General features: G+C 40.7%; 1 protein-coding gene across 1 annotated transcript in view; it reads right to left on the reverse strand.

Moving 5' to 3' along the window:
• Positions 1-419: 419 nt before the first annotated feature.
• The window catches only part of Stat4 (signal transducer and activator of transcription 4), a 108,839-nt gene continuing 92,884 nt past the window's right edge, over positions 420-16,374 (reverse strand). The window contains 10 exon segments of the mRNA NM_001012226.1: positions 420-708; positions 1,814-1,922; positions 2,306-2,372; positions 4,920-5,111; positions 5,342-5,478; positions 5,757-5,851; positions 6,058-6,107; positions 7,510-7,645; positions 9,364-9,462; positions 10,967-11,050. Coding sequence (NP_001012226.1) covers positions 682-708; positions 1,814-1,922; positions 2,306-2,372; positions 4,920-5,111; positions 5,342-5,478; positions 5,757-5,851; positions 6,058-6,107; positions 7,510-7,645; positions 9,364-9,462; positions 10,967-11,050 — 996 coding nt within the window. The 3' untranslated portion in view covers positions 420-681.

Here is a 16,374-nt window from a genome sequence, read left to right on the forward strand (position 1 = left end):
AGGGGGTACTACTTGCTTCCCATGTTTCATTTCCTAAGATTTTTACCCATCTGTCCACTTGCAGTGTTTTTAATGTTAGTGCATTTTCCCAGCACACGGGGATGACTCTGAATCCTTTTCCTACCGAGAAGCCCATCCCAGGAGCTGTGAGCATCACAGATGTAATGAGATCGGCCTGGCGATCTGGAGGCTTCATGATTCATCCCTGTGGCCCTGTGAATCACCGATGATCGTGCCCCATCCTTCTCTCATCTTAGATCTACTTTCAAGATTCTTATCTGGGTTTTCCACTAAATCTTCCTGTGGCTTCAAGTAATGCAGGCATGATTATGAATTGTGGACCCACCCTGAAATGTTAACATAGCTTTCAGAGCCAAAGTCATAAATAACACCTGAGAAATAAAACCAGAAACAAATGCTTTAGAAGGAGTCCTCTGTTATATTGTTACCAACACTGGTTTCTTAAAGCTGTCTTTTCTTGCAAGTTTATCTGGAGCTTGTTTCCTTTAGCATTTTAATCACAGCACTCCAGGCTGGGAGTGGCACCAAGTGAGAAGAGAGCTTCGAACTTCCTATCATTTTCTAGAAACCGGTATTTACAAAGCTGAAGAAATAAATTGTGATCTATGGTAAAGAACAGTCTCTAGTTTCCTCTGCTTCCTTCTTTGAAGAGTTGATTTATCATTCAGCAGAATACGGGGAATTCATCTAAAAATGAAAACGGAAATGATTGTTAAGGAAACTGTTTTGCAGATAAATTACTGTTTTGATAGAGTCAACACTCCTTTGTCTACTAAACAATCTGTAATATTTCTACCAATTAATTAAGGGTTCATTAAAATAATTAGGGTTGATAGCCTGAAAAAAGGCATGATTTAAGTAGATTAAAAGCTATGTTAAGAAGTCCACTCACAGGGCAGAAAAAATGGCTCAGTAAGAAAAAGCACAAGACACAAACACATACACTAATAAAAAAAAAGCATTCATCACACTAAAAATAATAATATGAAATATGGACGCAAAATGTAGCAAAAGTCCAGTTACATATAAATGACTTGGTGAATTAAAGATAGCCAGCATGGGTTAAGCCATCCAAGACAAGCATGGATTTTTCCATCCCCTGGAACCTTGAAGAACTGAAGATCATGTGACCTATAGCCAGGTGCCAGTCTCCTGGGCATCCAGATCCCTCTAAAGGATTCTGATATATGTCTACCTTATGCAAATTGGGGATGTTGAACTCTTTGACAGCATTGGGGGATGGAAACAAAGAGAACACATCCAAAGTAACATATATATTATAATGTTATAATGTATTATAATGTATGTATGATATATACCTATATATTAGATTGTGACTTGAATCTTAAAAGAACAAAAAAACACTGTGCTGCTATTGTTCTTCATGTTCTCAACGGAAAAGCCACAACAACTGGCCATATAACAATCAAGAAAAGTTGGAACTTGTAGAGCCTGAACTTAAAGTAGGCTTGTAAGTCTTGGCTGTGTGTGTCCTTGGCTAAAACGGAAAGAGTTAGGGAGTGGTGTGGCTCATGGCTGCACCAGGGAGAGAAGTATAGGGACCTTTGGCCCTCTGGATTGGGTAAGCACCCTAAAGCAGGTCTAACAAGCTAAGGTGTTTTGTCTCGGCATCTGCACACTCTGCAGCATGCGCTGCACAGGGCAGCTTTTGAGTTGGTGCTGGTGACCATGCTCTCTCCTTGCCTGGGCCATGCTGCTGCCCCTGTGATTTGAATGTCACCTTTGTTTCATTGCAAATACCCTACATCACCATTGATGGGGGAGGACATACTGCAGTCTCAATTGTCGTTGGGCTCAGGTTTTCTCTCAGCACAGCATATGCACTTGGTGACATGGGGAGAAGGTCTGAAGGAGACTGTGGCTCCGTGGAATCACTTCGGCTTAAAGAGATAACAGGAAAATAGTACAAGGATTATAACATTGTAGCTCATGCTAACTTGCTGTGTCCAGGACCTGTCTAGTGCATCGTGACACTGAGCTGTCTAATTCATCACTTGGTATCACTGCATTCAATCCGCTGTAGATTATATTGCATATAAAAGGGCAGCTTTGTAATTCCAGCCTTAATAGACTGAAGAGTGTGCCCTGAAGACTAGCTTTATGTGTTCAAAGAAATGAGACATAAAATGCTTTATTGGGCTTTTAAAATGCTTTATCCTCCATTAGATATACTCTAATCTGCCCTTAAATCTCTTTTAGGAAAGCTTTTTGGAAAAAAGGCAATTCAATAATAAATATTTTACATGTGACTACAGATACTCACATTGTTGAAATGGGTATAAAAACAGAGGGGACATAACCCTTGTCGCCCCGTTCTGTCGGTCTTGAAACTGAAAAAGAAAGGCACAGTTGGTGGGGGGGAGATGTCAATTGATTGATAAAATTGGAAATAAAACATCTAGGAAATATCCATAATGCTCAGAAGAAAACAAATAGCATGGTTGTCTTGGTATTCACAAAACCTTTTAGTTGAATGGACGAAATGACCACACAGGCAAACATGAGCAAACAAACAACAAAATTCTTGGCAGGCTGAGCTCACTTTGCCCATCAATGACTCTAAAATGTCTGATAATTGAGACTGTATTTCTTCATCTGCCCTTTATGTTGCATTTAAGTTTGGCATTAGTATCTGATTCATTTGTGTATTGGGGGAATTTATAGTGCTGTAGTGTCCCTCCTTTGTCTTAAGGGTTTGGTTGGTCTGTGGGCTCCTGGGGAGTAGTAGAACCTTTAAAACAGAGGACCTGGGGGTTGGGGATTTAGCTCAGTGGTAAAGTGCTTGACTAGCAAGCGTAAAGTCCTGGGTTCAGTCCCCAGGTCTGAAAAAAAACAAAAACAAAAACAAAAAACATAGGACCTGGAGGAAGGAAAGTCATCGGGTGTGTGATTTATTAAGAATATTGAGACAATGGGCTCTTTTTTTCTCTGCTTCTGGGTCACATAATCCCACGATGTCTCAGATGTCTCATTGAAGGCATAAAAGTGATGGGAGCATCCTCCATAGACTGAAGCCTTCCAAATTGTTAGCCTAGCAAAGCTTTGCTCTTTGACTGACACGCATAGGAACACGGCTCTTTTCATTGAAACAGCAGCCATAACCTTATTACTACAAGAGGTTTTGAGGCCTTCCTTGAAGTAGCATTACACCATGATCACCACAGGAACCATAGTCATCGTAATGGGTGAACCTTGACCTTCCCAAGTACACCATGCTGGTCTAGTGCATATACAATTTTAACATTCATGTTCTGTTCTATTAGACACAGAGCATCATTGAGAGGCCAGGTCTTTGTATTGTGTTTGTTTTCTATTGTATGTTATTTGTTTTGAAGTTAGGTGGCAACAAGTCACACTGTGATAGCTGTAGGATTATCCCACAGTACAGTTCCAAGAGATTATTCACTACAGACGAAGATCCTTAGAGACTGCTCTCCCCTAGTAGCCATTGGGGACTGACTTCTAGGAACCCTGGCAGAGAGTGAATCCACAATGCTCAAACCTTTTGTGAACAATAGTACGGCATTTGTTTTGAATCTAAGCATACTTCTTTGTATCTCTTAAATCATTTCCAGGTTACCTACAATACTTGCTTCAATGTAAATATTGTTTAAGTAGTTGCTATGCTGTATTGTTTATGGAAGAAAGAAAAGGTTTACATGTTCAACGCAGTTGCAATTTTAAAAACTATTTTTGATCTTTGTCTGAATAAGATACAAAAACTGTGGCAAGAGAGGCCAACTGTGCTTTCACGAGAGACTGATAAGCCCCCTTAACTCAGACAGCTAATTTTACAAATTTTCTTTTTTGTATTCCATGTTTACTGAACGCCTATTTGTACAGTTACTCTTCCTGGCCCTTAGGATAAACCTAGCAAAAGCAATGTCAAGGAGAAAGAAACACAGATCCCTATGTCTGTTCTTTGGCAGAGAACACATACCCTTGAGTTAAGATTACAGTAAGGCCAGATGGGGCATATGACTCAGTGTTACAGTACTTGCCTAGGCTAGCATTTTTTTCATCTTTATTAACTTGAGTATTTCTTATTTACATTTCGATTGTTATTCCCCTTCCCAGTTTCCAGGTCAACATCCCCCTAACCCCTCCCCCTCCCTTTCTTTATGGGTGTTCCCCTCCCCATCCTCCCCCCATTACCGCCCTCCCTCCAACAATCACATTCAGTGGGGGTTCAGTCTTGACAGGACCAAGGGCTTCCCCTTCCACTGGTGCTCTTACTAGGCTATTCATTGTTACCTATGAGGTTAGAGTCCAGGGTCAGTCCATGGATAGTCTTTGGGTAGTTAGCCTAGCATTTTTATCAAAGTCTGAGTTCCATCTCCAGTCTCTCTCTCTCTCTCTCTCTCTCTCTCTCTCTCTCTCTCTCTCTCTTTCCTCTCTTTCTCCCTCCCTCCCCCTTTCTCTCTCCTACACACACATACACACACACACACACACACACACACAGAGACAGACAGACAGACACATATATAGAAGAGATAGACAGACTTAACAGCTTTCAGCTCTCAAGTTACTCTATTAAATGCAGGTTACAGACCTGCTGTGAAAGTTTGCACTCGTCAGCTCTGCCTTCCTTTCCCTTGGCCATAGAAGAGCAGTGATGACCATCACTCCTGTTTTAAGGAATATGGGCTCTAGGCGCTAAAGAGCACTGATCTGGCTGTGGTGAAGTCTAGTTGCCCTGTGAATGTTACTCTACTAAGCACTGGCATAGCACTTGATGTGCTAAGGCTCTAACCTCCATATGACCCTGGGATATCACAAGGGTCAAAGTAATCAGGGAGGAAAGTCACTCATTTCCTCTGATGTGATATCATGTCCCAAAATCTCAAGAGGAAAGTAAATACAACTGGCATCACCTTCGCACGGCTGGGAGCTGTAGTGTTTGCCAAAGGCTTTGTCTTTGGGAATGTCAGGGTAGAGGTACTTCAGAGGGTTTTCGGGGATGTTTTCAGCCATGATAACCTTGTAGTCTCGAAGAATGTCAGCGAATGGCAGAGCTGATAGCCGCGCTTTGTTGTAGGGTTCCACGGAGTGGAATCTCACTTCTCCTGAAAGCACACAAAGTGGAATATGTAGGCTCCCAAAGACATTCTATGTAATCATTCTTCCTACTCAAGTTATCGCCATGACTAAAAAGTCTGGCCTTCTGGGGTCTGCTCAGTACAGACTGTGAGTGAGACAGAGGGTGGCAACATGGGCTTTCAGAATTCACGGTATCTGGTGATGGGCCACCAGCACCAACTCACATTCGAACCATTGAGTGAGTTGGACTACGCACCATTTTCAGATTGGTCCACCCAGGTGAAGGTTATCCCTCCAAGATGGCTCTCACTGAATCTTAACAAAAATGTCCCAGGCATTTTATCTTTGAGCAGAAGCCGTTCCTTCTCTTTGCTAACAAAGCCCATGATGTACCTAAAATTAGAACAAGGGGCAAGACTCAGTCTAAATTCATCATTATTTCACCTACATTTATTTCATTCATAAGGACCTAACAAGCAACTGTACCTGAAATTTTCTATTATTACATAAATATAATATACAGTGTGTATATATAACATATCACTACAGAATATCTCTGAAGAAACCGTGAATGTATTTTCTCATAAATATGCTTAAAAGAAAAAAAGTTGAAAAAGATAATTTAAGCAGAAAAAAAAACACTCAAATGAAAGATAGAGTCCACAGCTCACCCATCAATCCAGAGGGGAAGAATGTGTTTTTTAATTAGGTCCAATATTGCTTCAAGCCAGGTCCAGAAGGTAAACGTTTTGCCAGGCAAATGTTCCTGTCAGAAAGAAGGAGCACACATGGACAAGGACAGTGACTTAGGCAGCATCCCTGACAGAACTTACTCCAACTTTTACAAATGTGCCCTTTGAGCAGGACAGGACTTTTTTTTTTAAGTTATCCTCATCCAGCAAATCTTCCAACCCACCGAGAGGAGCTTTCTGCAGAAATAACACCCTAAATGACATCCCCGTTTCCCTGTACCTTACAGAACTTGGCCCAGGTGAGGTGACCATCACTGTAGTTAGACTGAACTAAAACAAAAGAAAAAAAACAACTAAACAAAAAAAGAATTTTAATGCAACAATGAGACCTTTCATTCTGTTTTTGATTTAATCTCTCCTCTCTTCTCTTGCAAGCATTTCTTACAGACTGCCAGTGGCGGCATGGTGTGTGAGTGCTTCATAAGGTCGAATGTGTCATCCTGTGCCTAAGAAGCTCAGTCTCTAATGGCTTTTATGATGGAGGAGCCAACGATGAGCTCAGGAAGCTCCATGAATGGTCAGACACCAGGTAATCGGGCAGAGGGAAAACAGAAGCTCCCCCAGAGAGGAAGCACAGCGAGGACAAGGTGCTGTGAAGGAACACCATACTTACTGGAGATGGTACGAGCAGCCCAAGGGTGGTGTCTAGACATCACACCAAAAAATCATGTAATTAAGTGGAGCTAGATTTTCAGGACTCTTGCCCATTAAAGTGAAGAAGATGGACTAGAAATCATGTAGGCAATAAGAAGCCACCAACTACCTTGATCTAGAACACTGAAGAGACTACTACTACTTAAATCTTAAGGAAACTGCATTCCTGTGAATAATTTGCTAAGGGTCCTAAGGATACAGCTGCAATCTATGCTGATCTATACTATTGCTAGTAACATGCTAATATATTTTTGTGTTAGTTGTTCATTAACAAAGATTTTTACAAATGTCTACTACTGTGTTTATGAATTCAAGACAAAGACTATATTGAGTTTTAAATTGTCAGAAGGGGCAGTTGTGTTTGACCACCTCCTGATGAGTCAACAGGAGCATGTAGCAAGCCAACCAGTATCGCACACACGAGACTGCAGCCCCAGATTCTGTGCAGAATGAGCTCTGGTACCATAACTGCAGATGCATACAGACTCAGCATGAACTCTCCCTGGAGTCTGGTGTGCTAGCTTGTCAAAATTCAGCTACTTTTAAGAAATGTAGGTAAAGCTTATAAAATGCTGATGGTGTCTGCTGAAGCTTCCTTAATGTGCAGAATTAAGTCATTCCTCGTGTTTTTAAACTTCTGGTACATTTCCTGTGCTTAGCCCATCCTGTTCTGATTGGTTAACATCACCATAAAGGCCACACAGCATATTCGGAGGAAGTGGCTTAAGAACACCTAGAAACCAGAGTGTGAACAGAAGGGCCACAGAGAAGCACGGGTCTGGCCACAACACGGCTCTGCTGCCTCAGAGCCAATAACCTTTGTTGTCCTCAAATCAATAGAATACTGTTGGCCCCATGAACATTGTGAGAAATAAAAGTAAAACACTTGACCCTCTGTTGGCACTACAATGTAGACATTTCATAAAGTGGGACATCGTAATTATTAATAGTCGTGACATAACTGCTTTAAAACTCTCAAGTGCCAAAACCAGAGGAAATCCCGTCTCCCAGCTCTCACCTGTGAGCTTCTCTGCCAGCATGTTGAGCTGGTCTGAATTAAGGCCACGACCGACGTAGGATGAAAACTGCCAGCTCATCACTTCCAGGAGTTGGCCCAAGGTAACAGATGGAGGGTTGTTAAAGAAAACCAAGTTCTGAAATAGAGTTATGGTGATTGTACCTCATAATCTCACAGGGACCACGACATTTAATGTATCACATTCTTGATTTAGATTCTGGATCGAGTGATGTCAATAATAAATTGTTTGTAAGACTTAGCTCCCCTCTAAAACACTTTTGCTCCTTGACTGTAACACAACTTGGGGATCCAACTTTCCTGAGAGAATCGCTTGACATCTCCTAGCTTTCTCTAAACTACCAAGCAACAAGCATCTCATACAAGTAGTTAACACCACCCAACAATTGCTGGACAGGTAACCTCCCTTGAAATGGTATCAATTGTAAACATGTTAATTGTCTTACCATGAAAGGGGGCTCTGCATTCAGCAAGGATCACAAGACAGGAAGAAGAGAAGTAAAAATTTCTAGGGCCGCAATTGTCTCCATGAGAAAGGAGTCTGGAAAATGGCTTGTGAGGACAGAGTTTAGTTAAGGTGTAAGAGCTCAGAGTTTGAAGAAAGATAGAGTTAAAAAGTCAAGCTTAGTTGTTTAGCATGGTTTTGTAAGGAGACTACAAGTCCAGTCTCTAGATCTTCATGAGGGGACTGAGTTGCTCTCTGGGAGGGTGGACATGGTGGCGTGTGGTGGCCTTAGAGAGTTCCTAGCAGAATTTTGCTAAGAAGATACCAGTGTGGTATTGTGTTAGGACAGAAGACCCTACTAAAGTCTTTCCTGCCACACCTTAAAGTTTGATGTACAGACATGTAGCTCTTAAAGAGAAGTGACATTTAGTGGTAGGGACTACTTCTGACCTTAAAGTGCTGAGAATTATCTAATGGATTCTCCAGCATGAGGGGAATCTCACGACTAGGCAGCCCTCTCTTTTGCAGTTGATCTGTCTCTGATGCCAGGGCGTCTGGGGATAGCGATGAACAGGGCTGTGCCATTGTCTGTGTGGTCTCCTTTTAAGGAACATTGCATTAAAGGGGAAAGGCAGTGAAGGTTGACCTATTTAGTCATCAGTTCTTATGCAGTCACCTAATGGAAAGAATTCTGGCAGAAACGGATTTGAGTAAGGAAGAAAAGTTATTCACATTTGAGCTGTTTCTTCTGTTACTTTGCAACACAACATACAGTTTTGAGTCTTGTTTCCTCTCTCAAGAATGGAGCAAGAGGGAGCACAGGTTTTTTTGTTTTTCTTAAATCTAAGTTCTTTCTTCATTGGTTTTCATGTAAAACCATCTATTAACCATTAGTGTAGTGACTTGAAGTCCATTTTTGGTATAGTGCCTCAAAGAACCACCAGATGGCACCAACACCCAGCCTAAACCTAGACGGGCTCAAGTCTATCAATTCAATTGCAAAATTTGTGCTGTCAGAAACCAGGCAAGATTGATGGACATCCTGGTTGGAAGCAAATGCTGTGTCTTTGTAGAAGAGACTGAGGAAAAGTGTGCCCAGAAGAAGTGAAGGTCGTCAGACAGGAAGTTATGACAGTACTTAGGAAATTTTGGAACAAGGTATTTCTAGTCAGCAGAGCAGAGGACAGCTTTAGAACTCATGGTTAGGCAGTCTTGGAGCTGACCAGAACTCAGAAGTAACCTGTGCCAGTCACTGTCCTTGACTAGAACTCAGATTGCCTCATCACCATTGCACAACTAGACATACCCGGATCGCCACCTTGTGCACATCGCTTGTTGAAAGACAAAGTCAAGCGCCATGAGACATGGAGAGATAGGAACAGGAACTTTACCTGGGAGTCGTTGGTTGACACATTGTACCAAATGATGGACGCCCATGCATTAGGGAGTTGGCTGACATTAGAAATCATCACCACAGGTAATGAGCTGGTCTAGTTTAAAAAAGAAAAGTTACAGGTGGTTCGAACATGCACTAATGTTATCCTTCACCTTCTCATCTAAAGGCCATCAAGCCACTCCCCCTCCTTCCAATCCTGGAATCTGGGTGCCACTCAAAAACCTTTCTGTGTTCATCCAAGCCGGAGAACAGTAAGAAAAGAAAGAGGAACCCTTTTTAGGGCACCTGATGAGTCAGTCTCCTCCATATCTTCCTCGGCACTGAGAAATGTCTATTCTTCCTTATGTCACGCGTTGCTTCAGATACAACCAAAGTGGCTTTAGTGAGGATTTAGTAGTTATCCGCGTGTAAGTTATGCTAAAGAACTTAATCTAGAATCTGGAGAGATGGCTCAGTGGTTAAGAGCACTGACTGCTCTTCCAGAGGTCCTGAGTTCAATTCCCAGCAACCACATGGTGGCTCACAACCATCTGTAATGGAATCTGATGCCTGAAGACAGCTATAGTGTACTCATATGCATTAAATAAATAAATAAATAAATAAATAATAAATCTTGATCTAAATTTACTTTGAGAATTAACCACTATAACCAATTATAGCCTAGAGCCTGATTAAAGTCTGCACAGGAAGTAGGGTTTTACTGTAAAAGCTGGAGAGGTGAACTATTGGAGTTGGATGTGCCAGGTCTGTTTCTGCAGGACAGTTTAGTAATTACTGTTGCAGTTTTCTACCTTATGAAGTAAACAGACTTTCACAGTCTAGCCCTGGGAGCCTAAGCCCTATAGAGAAGTCCCTTCCTAATAGGCATAAGATTCCCAAGGACAGACCCAGAAACTGAGGGCCTGGGCAGCTTACGGAAGGAGAGGTTTTGGGGGAAGAAGTGGAGGTTTTTATACACTTTCGAATGCATTGCATAAAAAGGAAAAGGCAGAGTCTAACACGGTACACTCTCGAGTAGAATCTTACTCAAGTTGCCTGAAACGGAGCTTGTTAATGGATGCACTAATTTGACCATTGAACATATGCTGGGCCTTTAGTGTGTTCTAGGAATCGTGAAAGGGCTTGTCATTAATGTGTTCAATTTAATCCCCCCCCAGTTCAGTTTTTTATTCTTATTGTTCAATGGTGGTGTTAGATGATCAAAACCACATATTGCCAACATTCTGACCATGGTCCTTTGTTCATTACATCAGAGAAACCCTCCGGAAGATTTTTAGATATAACTTAAGTTTTAGAAAATGTATCGCTACATTATATAGTCCAATGATAGTTATTTCCCTTTATGTTTTCCGTTGAATATTCCTGACTCAGAAAATAATAAAAAAGCAGAAAACCAATCATTCAACATCTATCGAATTTACAAGAGTCACAAGGTCTTTATCCTTCTTATGTTAAACCAGAATGGCATCTAACATTCACTGTGCTGCTTTTCTAAATCGTGTGTAGAACAGACAGAAATCCATAGGAGGGCTTTCGCTCCCACTGTTGCCAGTGGCTGTAAGTATCACCAGCGAGTAGCTGCTTCTTGGGACGCTCACCTCTAGGTTAATGGTGAGGCCATAGAGGCAGATCTGGGTCTCAAAGGTTATGGAGTGCAGCTCTTCCGTCACCATGTGGCAGCCCTGTGAGGAGACAGGGGGATCAGTTTCTTACAAAGGCAACTTTTCTGACCAAGACCTGGAAGTTAACAAAGTCGGTATTCCCCAAAGGTTCCCAGGATTTAAAAATAAGGCGAATAATGACTTTCACTTTCCAAAACATGAGTTCTTGCTTTTAAAAATTCTGGTGTATTTCCGGTGTCTGAAATGCAATGGTATTCTTTATTCTAACTTTCTAAAACTAGTCCTTTGGATTTGACAAATAACTTATAAGCCACATGTTTATGAATCTATAGAAAGAACTTATAATCTTATAATGAATTGTTGAGAAAAGAAGTCAAGGCCCCTCTGGCTAAACATAGGCGAGATGCATACGTTTTCTTCTGTTTGCTCCAAAAACTTTAATAAGATTTTAGTCAAACAAAATTGTCATCTAGATTCCCAGTGTAAGACAGGAAGGTGTGGAAAAGTTGGAAGAGGAGAAGGTCTTAACTGCTCTGAGGCGGAAAAAAAAAAAGAGGCTCAAACAGGCCAGTCCCAGCACGTGCAATAACTTTTATAGGACTCCTGACCTAGCCAGGCAACAAGGTTTTCTTTTTAGAGCAGATAAGTCAGTGGAAATAGGAAGACGTTGCATTCTAGGTAATCAACAACTTGTGGCCATGGGTGCAGTGTCAAGCTGAAGGGAGGATGATTCTCTGAAAGTCTGTGGTGATATCCAGGTCCTGTATGCATTTGACATCTGGCCTACTCATGATCAGGCTTTAAACCTCAGGACATACATCTTGGATGTGGACCAGAGCAGAGGTAAATCCACCAGTATTACCTCCGGGGAGCTGCTTGCTAAGAAACAGCCAACTCCGAGTAACTCGTCCTTGATTCAACAGTCTCAACCACATAGAGGAGCGGCCTGTAAATGGCTTCTATGGCCTTAGTTATGAAGTGTCAAGCTAATGCCCATCAGACATTTCATAAAGTCTCTCACATGAACTACAGGTGTGAAATTAAAAAAACCTTCGAGGAAAATACAAAAACAAAAGATTTTTTAAAAAGTAAACAATGTATACCAAGCTTAGTTTGTTCAGTGTAAATAACAAATCAACCAATTGTAATGAGTGGTTATTGCTACTGAGTTGTGCCCAGCAAATGTCTAAGGGTTGGAGAGATGCCAAACACAATGAATAAATGAAAAGCCACAGCCTTCATCGCTGTAAACTTCCAGAAAACCAGAGACTTAATGGGAAGTCTGAGGTTTCAGGAGTACAAGAGTGGAGGACCATTTGCAAATGACTTAGAATCAGAATATAAAATAACCAGAAGACAATGAGTCCTTTTCTTTTTAAACTTCTGAAGAAAAATTATTTCTAACTCCGAATTCTATACCCATCCAAACTACCATTCTATACCCATCCAAACTACCATTCTATACCCATCCAAACTACCATTCTATACCCATCCAAACTACCAGTCAAGAGTGACCATAAAACATGTTTCAGACATGCAAAGCCACAGGAAGCTACTTCCTGAAAATCTTCTTTCTGAAAGCTGTTGAAAGAGGTTCTGTAAATAGTAGTAGCAATTAATAATAATAATAATAATAATAATAATAATAATAAAAAATCGGCTAAGATAGAGGAAGACACAGACCTAACCAGAAGAACTGGGGAGAGATAACATAGAAAATAAAACCAAACAACCAAACAAAAACAGACTACATAATAATTATACAACAGATTTAGAAGGTGAATGGGAAAGATTGAAGGGAGAAATTATAGTCCAAATCAGATCAAAGTTGTGTTTTTAAATAGAAAATTCCACTAGCTACAGGAACTGGGGATATAGCCACGAAAGAAAAGAAAAAAAAACGCTCAGATTAAGATGCTTAAACATGTATAAGGGAGCTTCTCTTCCTGACGAAGTTTAGGGCTACAAGAGGAACAGGTTCTTAAATTAATTACATAAAAACTCAAGGAACCACTCTATCCAGAGAAAACTGAAAGCAACACAAGAATGGGATCATAATCACAGTATGCTGCTTGACTCAGATGTTAAATTGTATATAATTGTAATTTGTTTAATTTATGAAAGTAGAGGGAAAATTGTATGTATGGGTGCAGCTCATAAAAAAAGGCCATAACTTAATCTTGTGTTCAGGAAAGAATTTAAGAATTTTATATGCAAAATTAAAAACTTAAAAGATACCAGAATTACATTTACCTCTCAAAAAGTTAATTCAAGGGAGGGGTTAAGGGGTTAAGAAGAGAAATTGCCATTTATCTCTGATGACACCCCATAGTACTTTGCTATGCCTACAACCAGCAGAACTGTCACCATCTAGAAGCTTAGTAGAAAAATGGGATGTTGAGCCCAGGCTTACAGAATCAGATTTTGCATTTTAACAAGAACTACAGGTAGGATTTGGGAAGCAATTGTTCTTGATGTGGTCCATTAACATTTCATTTAGTCTCAAAAAAGGACGTGGGACATTTTGTGATAGAAAGCTTAACCCATTTATAAAACAAGCCCAGGAACAAGTGAACAGAAGTGGACTTGTTTAAATTAGAACAATCGGGTGAGTTCTGAGAGAACAGGGTCACCCTGGGAGGAACGGGAAATAACACTGTGTATCAGTAAAAATTCTGAACCCACTGTGCTCATTTTGAAATAATAAAAATTAGTCAAATATGATATGAGTAAGAATTTCATGGGAAGTTTGATAACGCAGAGGGTGTTAAGCTTAGGATTCAGAAGAAAAGTACAGACTGAAAAAGCCTTTCCTCTTGGGCTAGAAGATCATCTTATTTCGATTGCCTAAAAGTAGTGAAAGCAGCAGACTGGAGTCACTTTGCATCAGATTAGCAGGAAGTTATATATAATATAATGCTACTTGCAAATCCCTAGACAACCACTAAAATTCCTCTTAGTACACGAACATACCAAGTAAACAATTTCCCTTCCCTACACAGCCTTGACGTCTGTTTTCCTTTCGGTTGAGTGAAAGACTAAGTAACTGAATTCTATTAGGATATGAAACTATTTCTAACTAAGAAAACCTCACCATCTCCGAGGAAAGGTGCTTACACTGTGCCCATTACTAAGATGACCGAGGGACCTACATTTTCATTTTATGTTTATCAAGGAGTGTTCTTTACTTTTTAAATCCATTTCATCAGTGGATAAGCATGTGCAAATTTCTGAGAGGCTTCCAGCAGGCATGCAAATGTAAACCCAATATTTTAATGACCAAAAACCAAGTTGACGAATTGTTACAATGTGGTCTAGCCCCCTGCTTTGACATAGAGCCTTCAACCCACTTGGTACCTCAGAGTTCCACTTGAGCATGGTGGTGTGGCTAAGGCATGGCCTTTCTGGCTCATTGCCCATGGCTTCTCTTCTACTTCTATGAAGGGCCTCAAATGATAATCATGACTCCTAGGTCCTTCCTTGTGCCTAGCGATGACCTTGGCTCTATAAATCTATTGTAGAGAAGGCTATAGCTGGAAAAGGCCTTCCCGAATATGAGCTCCTATAATCTGTGACATAACTAGATATACATGTTAGTCTCTGTCTCTAGCTTTCGGGGCAGGATTTCTGTGGCTTGTATAGACAGGGTGATGGAACCCTTTATTGTTTTTTTGATATAGGTTCCTACTTGTATAGCTGAGGCTGATCTGGAAATCTCTATGTAAACAAAGTTGGCTTCTCGCTCTCAGAGATCTGCATGCCTCTACTTCCTAAGTGCTGTGTTAAAGGTGTGGGTCACCATGTTCCTTTGTTCAAATATTTGGTCTTTGACTTTGCTTCCTGACACAGATTTTGTGACTTCTTGGCAAAAGAATTTTTTGTTTCAGATGAAGTGACTCTGGTGGCTCCTGGATATACTTGCAGGATGAGGGCTGGATGCCAGGGTCTCTAACCATACGATTACAAATTGGAAGGTTCACACCATCCCCAAACTCTTGAGAAGAAGAAAGGAGCTAGAAACTTCATTATCCCCAGTGGCCTATGATAAAGTCAATCATGTCCACTTAATCCTTCCCTAAAACCTCCAAAGGACAAGACTTAAGACAGTTCTGTCTGAATAATATAGAGGTTCATAGAAGGTGGCATGCCACTGTCCTTGACATATGTTTTCTACATGTCTTACATATTACTGTTTCCTTTATAATAGCCTCTATGATACCCTGGGAAATAGAAGCAAGTTCTGTGGGCCTCTCCAGTAAATTAACTGTACCCAAAAAGTGGCTTGTGGGAACCCTGATGTACTGTGGTCAGGAGCACAGACCACAGATGTGATTTGTATTTGATGGAGTAGAAAAGCCCAGTTTCAAGTGCCATCTCCACCATTCTAGTCTGTAGCTTAAATTACATGATCAAGTATGCATACAAGACTTCATTAAAGATGTCTTCCTCAGATTTTTTAAAAGTTGTGGTACATCTGTTTACCATCCAAATGTAGGGTCTTGGAACACATACGTTTGGGAAGGAGCAAGGTTAGGGACATGAAGGGTAGGAGGGAGAGGGGAACTTATGTTCTTGTATTTTAACTTAAAAGAGTATGAAAAATGAAGCTTCTCCAGAGCAATTATTACAGTCAGGATTATCCATTAACCCTGAGGAAAATTTCAGACACTAGAGTTTTGTTTTGTTTTAATCTGGATAACAAGAAGTCTTCTGGGTGATTCTAGCCAGTTTCTGTTGTTTACATAAAATTGCCCGATCCTTTATGATGGACATTTACAACAAAACATGGCAGGGTGGCCAATGTCCAATAAACATGACTGACTAAAAGTCTGGCAGAGGGTACGTCATTAATTCCCAACGCATCCATGGCCATTATTCAAAGACTCCATTATTTTGCCAGTGCAATCCAAGCCAGATGCCATTCAATTTCACAGTCCTGACTAAGATACCACCCAAGATGATTACAGATTTAAAATAAATGTATTTAATAATAAGAAATTTGGCAATTGGCTAAACAACATGACTAAGGCTCCGTATAGCAAAAAAGTATGCAAACTAACGAGAGGCATGTCTAGATGCTCCTGTATTAGTTTTTCTCCTGACTAGTAGCATATCTTGGAATCCTAGACAATGTATGAGTCAATAATTAATTCCTTCAGTAAGAAAAAATTCTTGTCTGTTCCTTCATGTTTGCTTGATTGCTTAAGATCAGTGTGCTGTAGCCAAGGCTGGCTTCAAACTTGCTGTGAGCTAAAGAATACCTTGAACTCTCCTGCTTTCCCTCCTCCTTCCCCCTGTACAGAGGTCACAGGTAATGCACCACAGTGCCAGCCCTCTGCTTGTTATCAATCCATAACCTACGTAATACAGGGAAAACTGCAGCA

Source organism: Rattus norvegicus, chromosome 9, assembly GCF_021556685.1.
Source record: "Rattus norvegicus strain SHRSP/BbbUtx chromosome 9, alternate assembly SHRSP_T2T, whole genome shotgun sequence".
Taxonomy (NCBI): domain Eukaryota; kingdom Metazoa; phylum Chordata; class Mammalia; order Rodentia; family Muridae; genus Rattus; species Rattus norvegicus.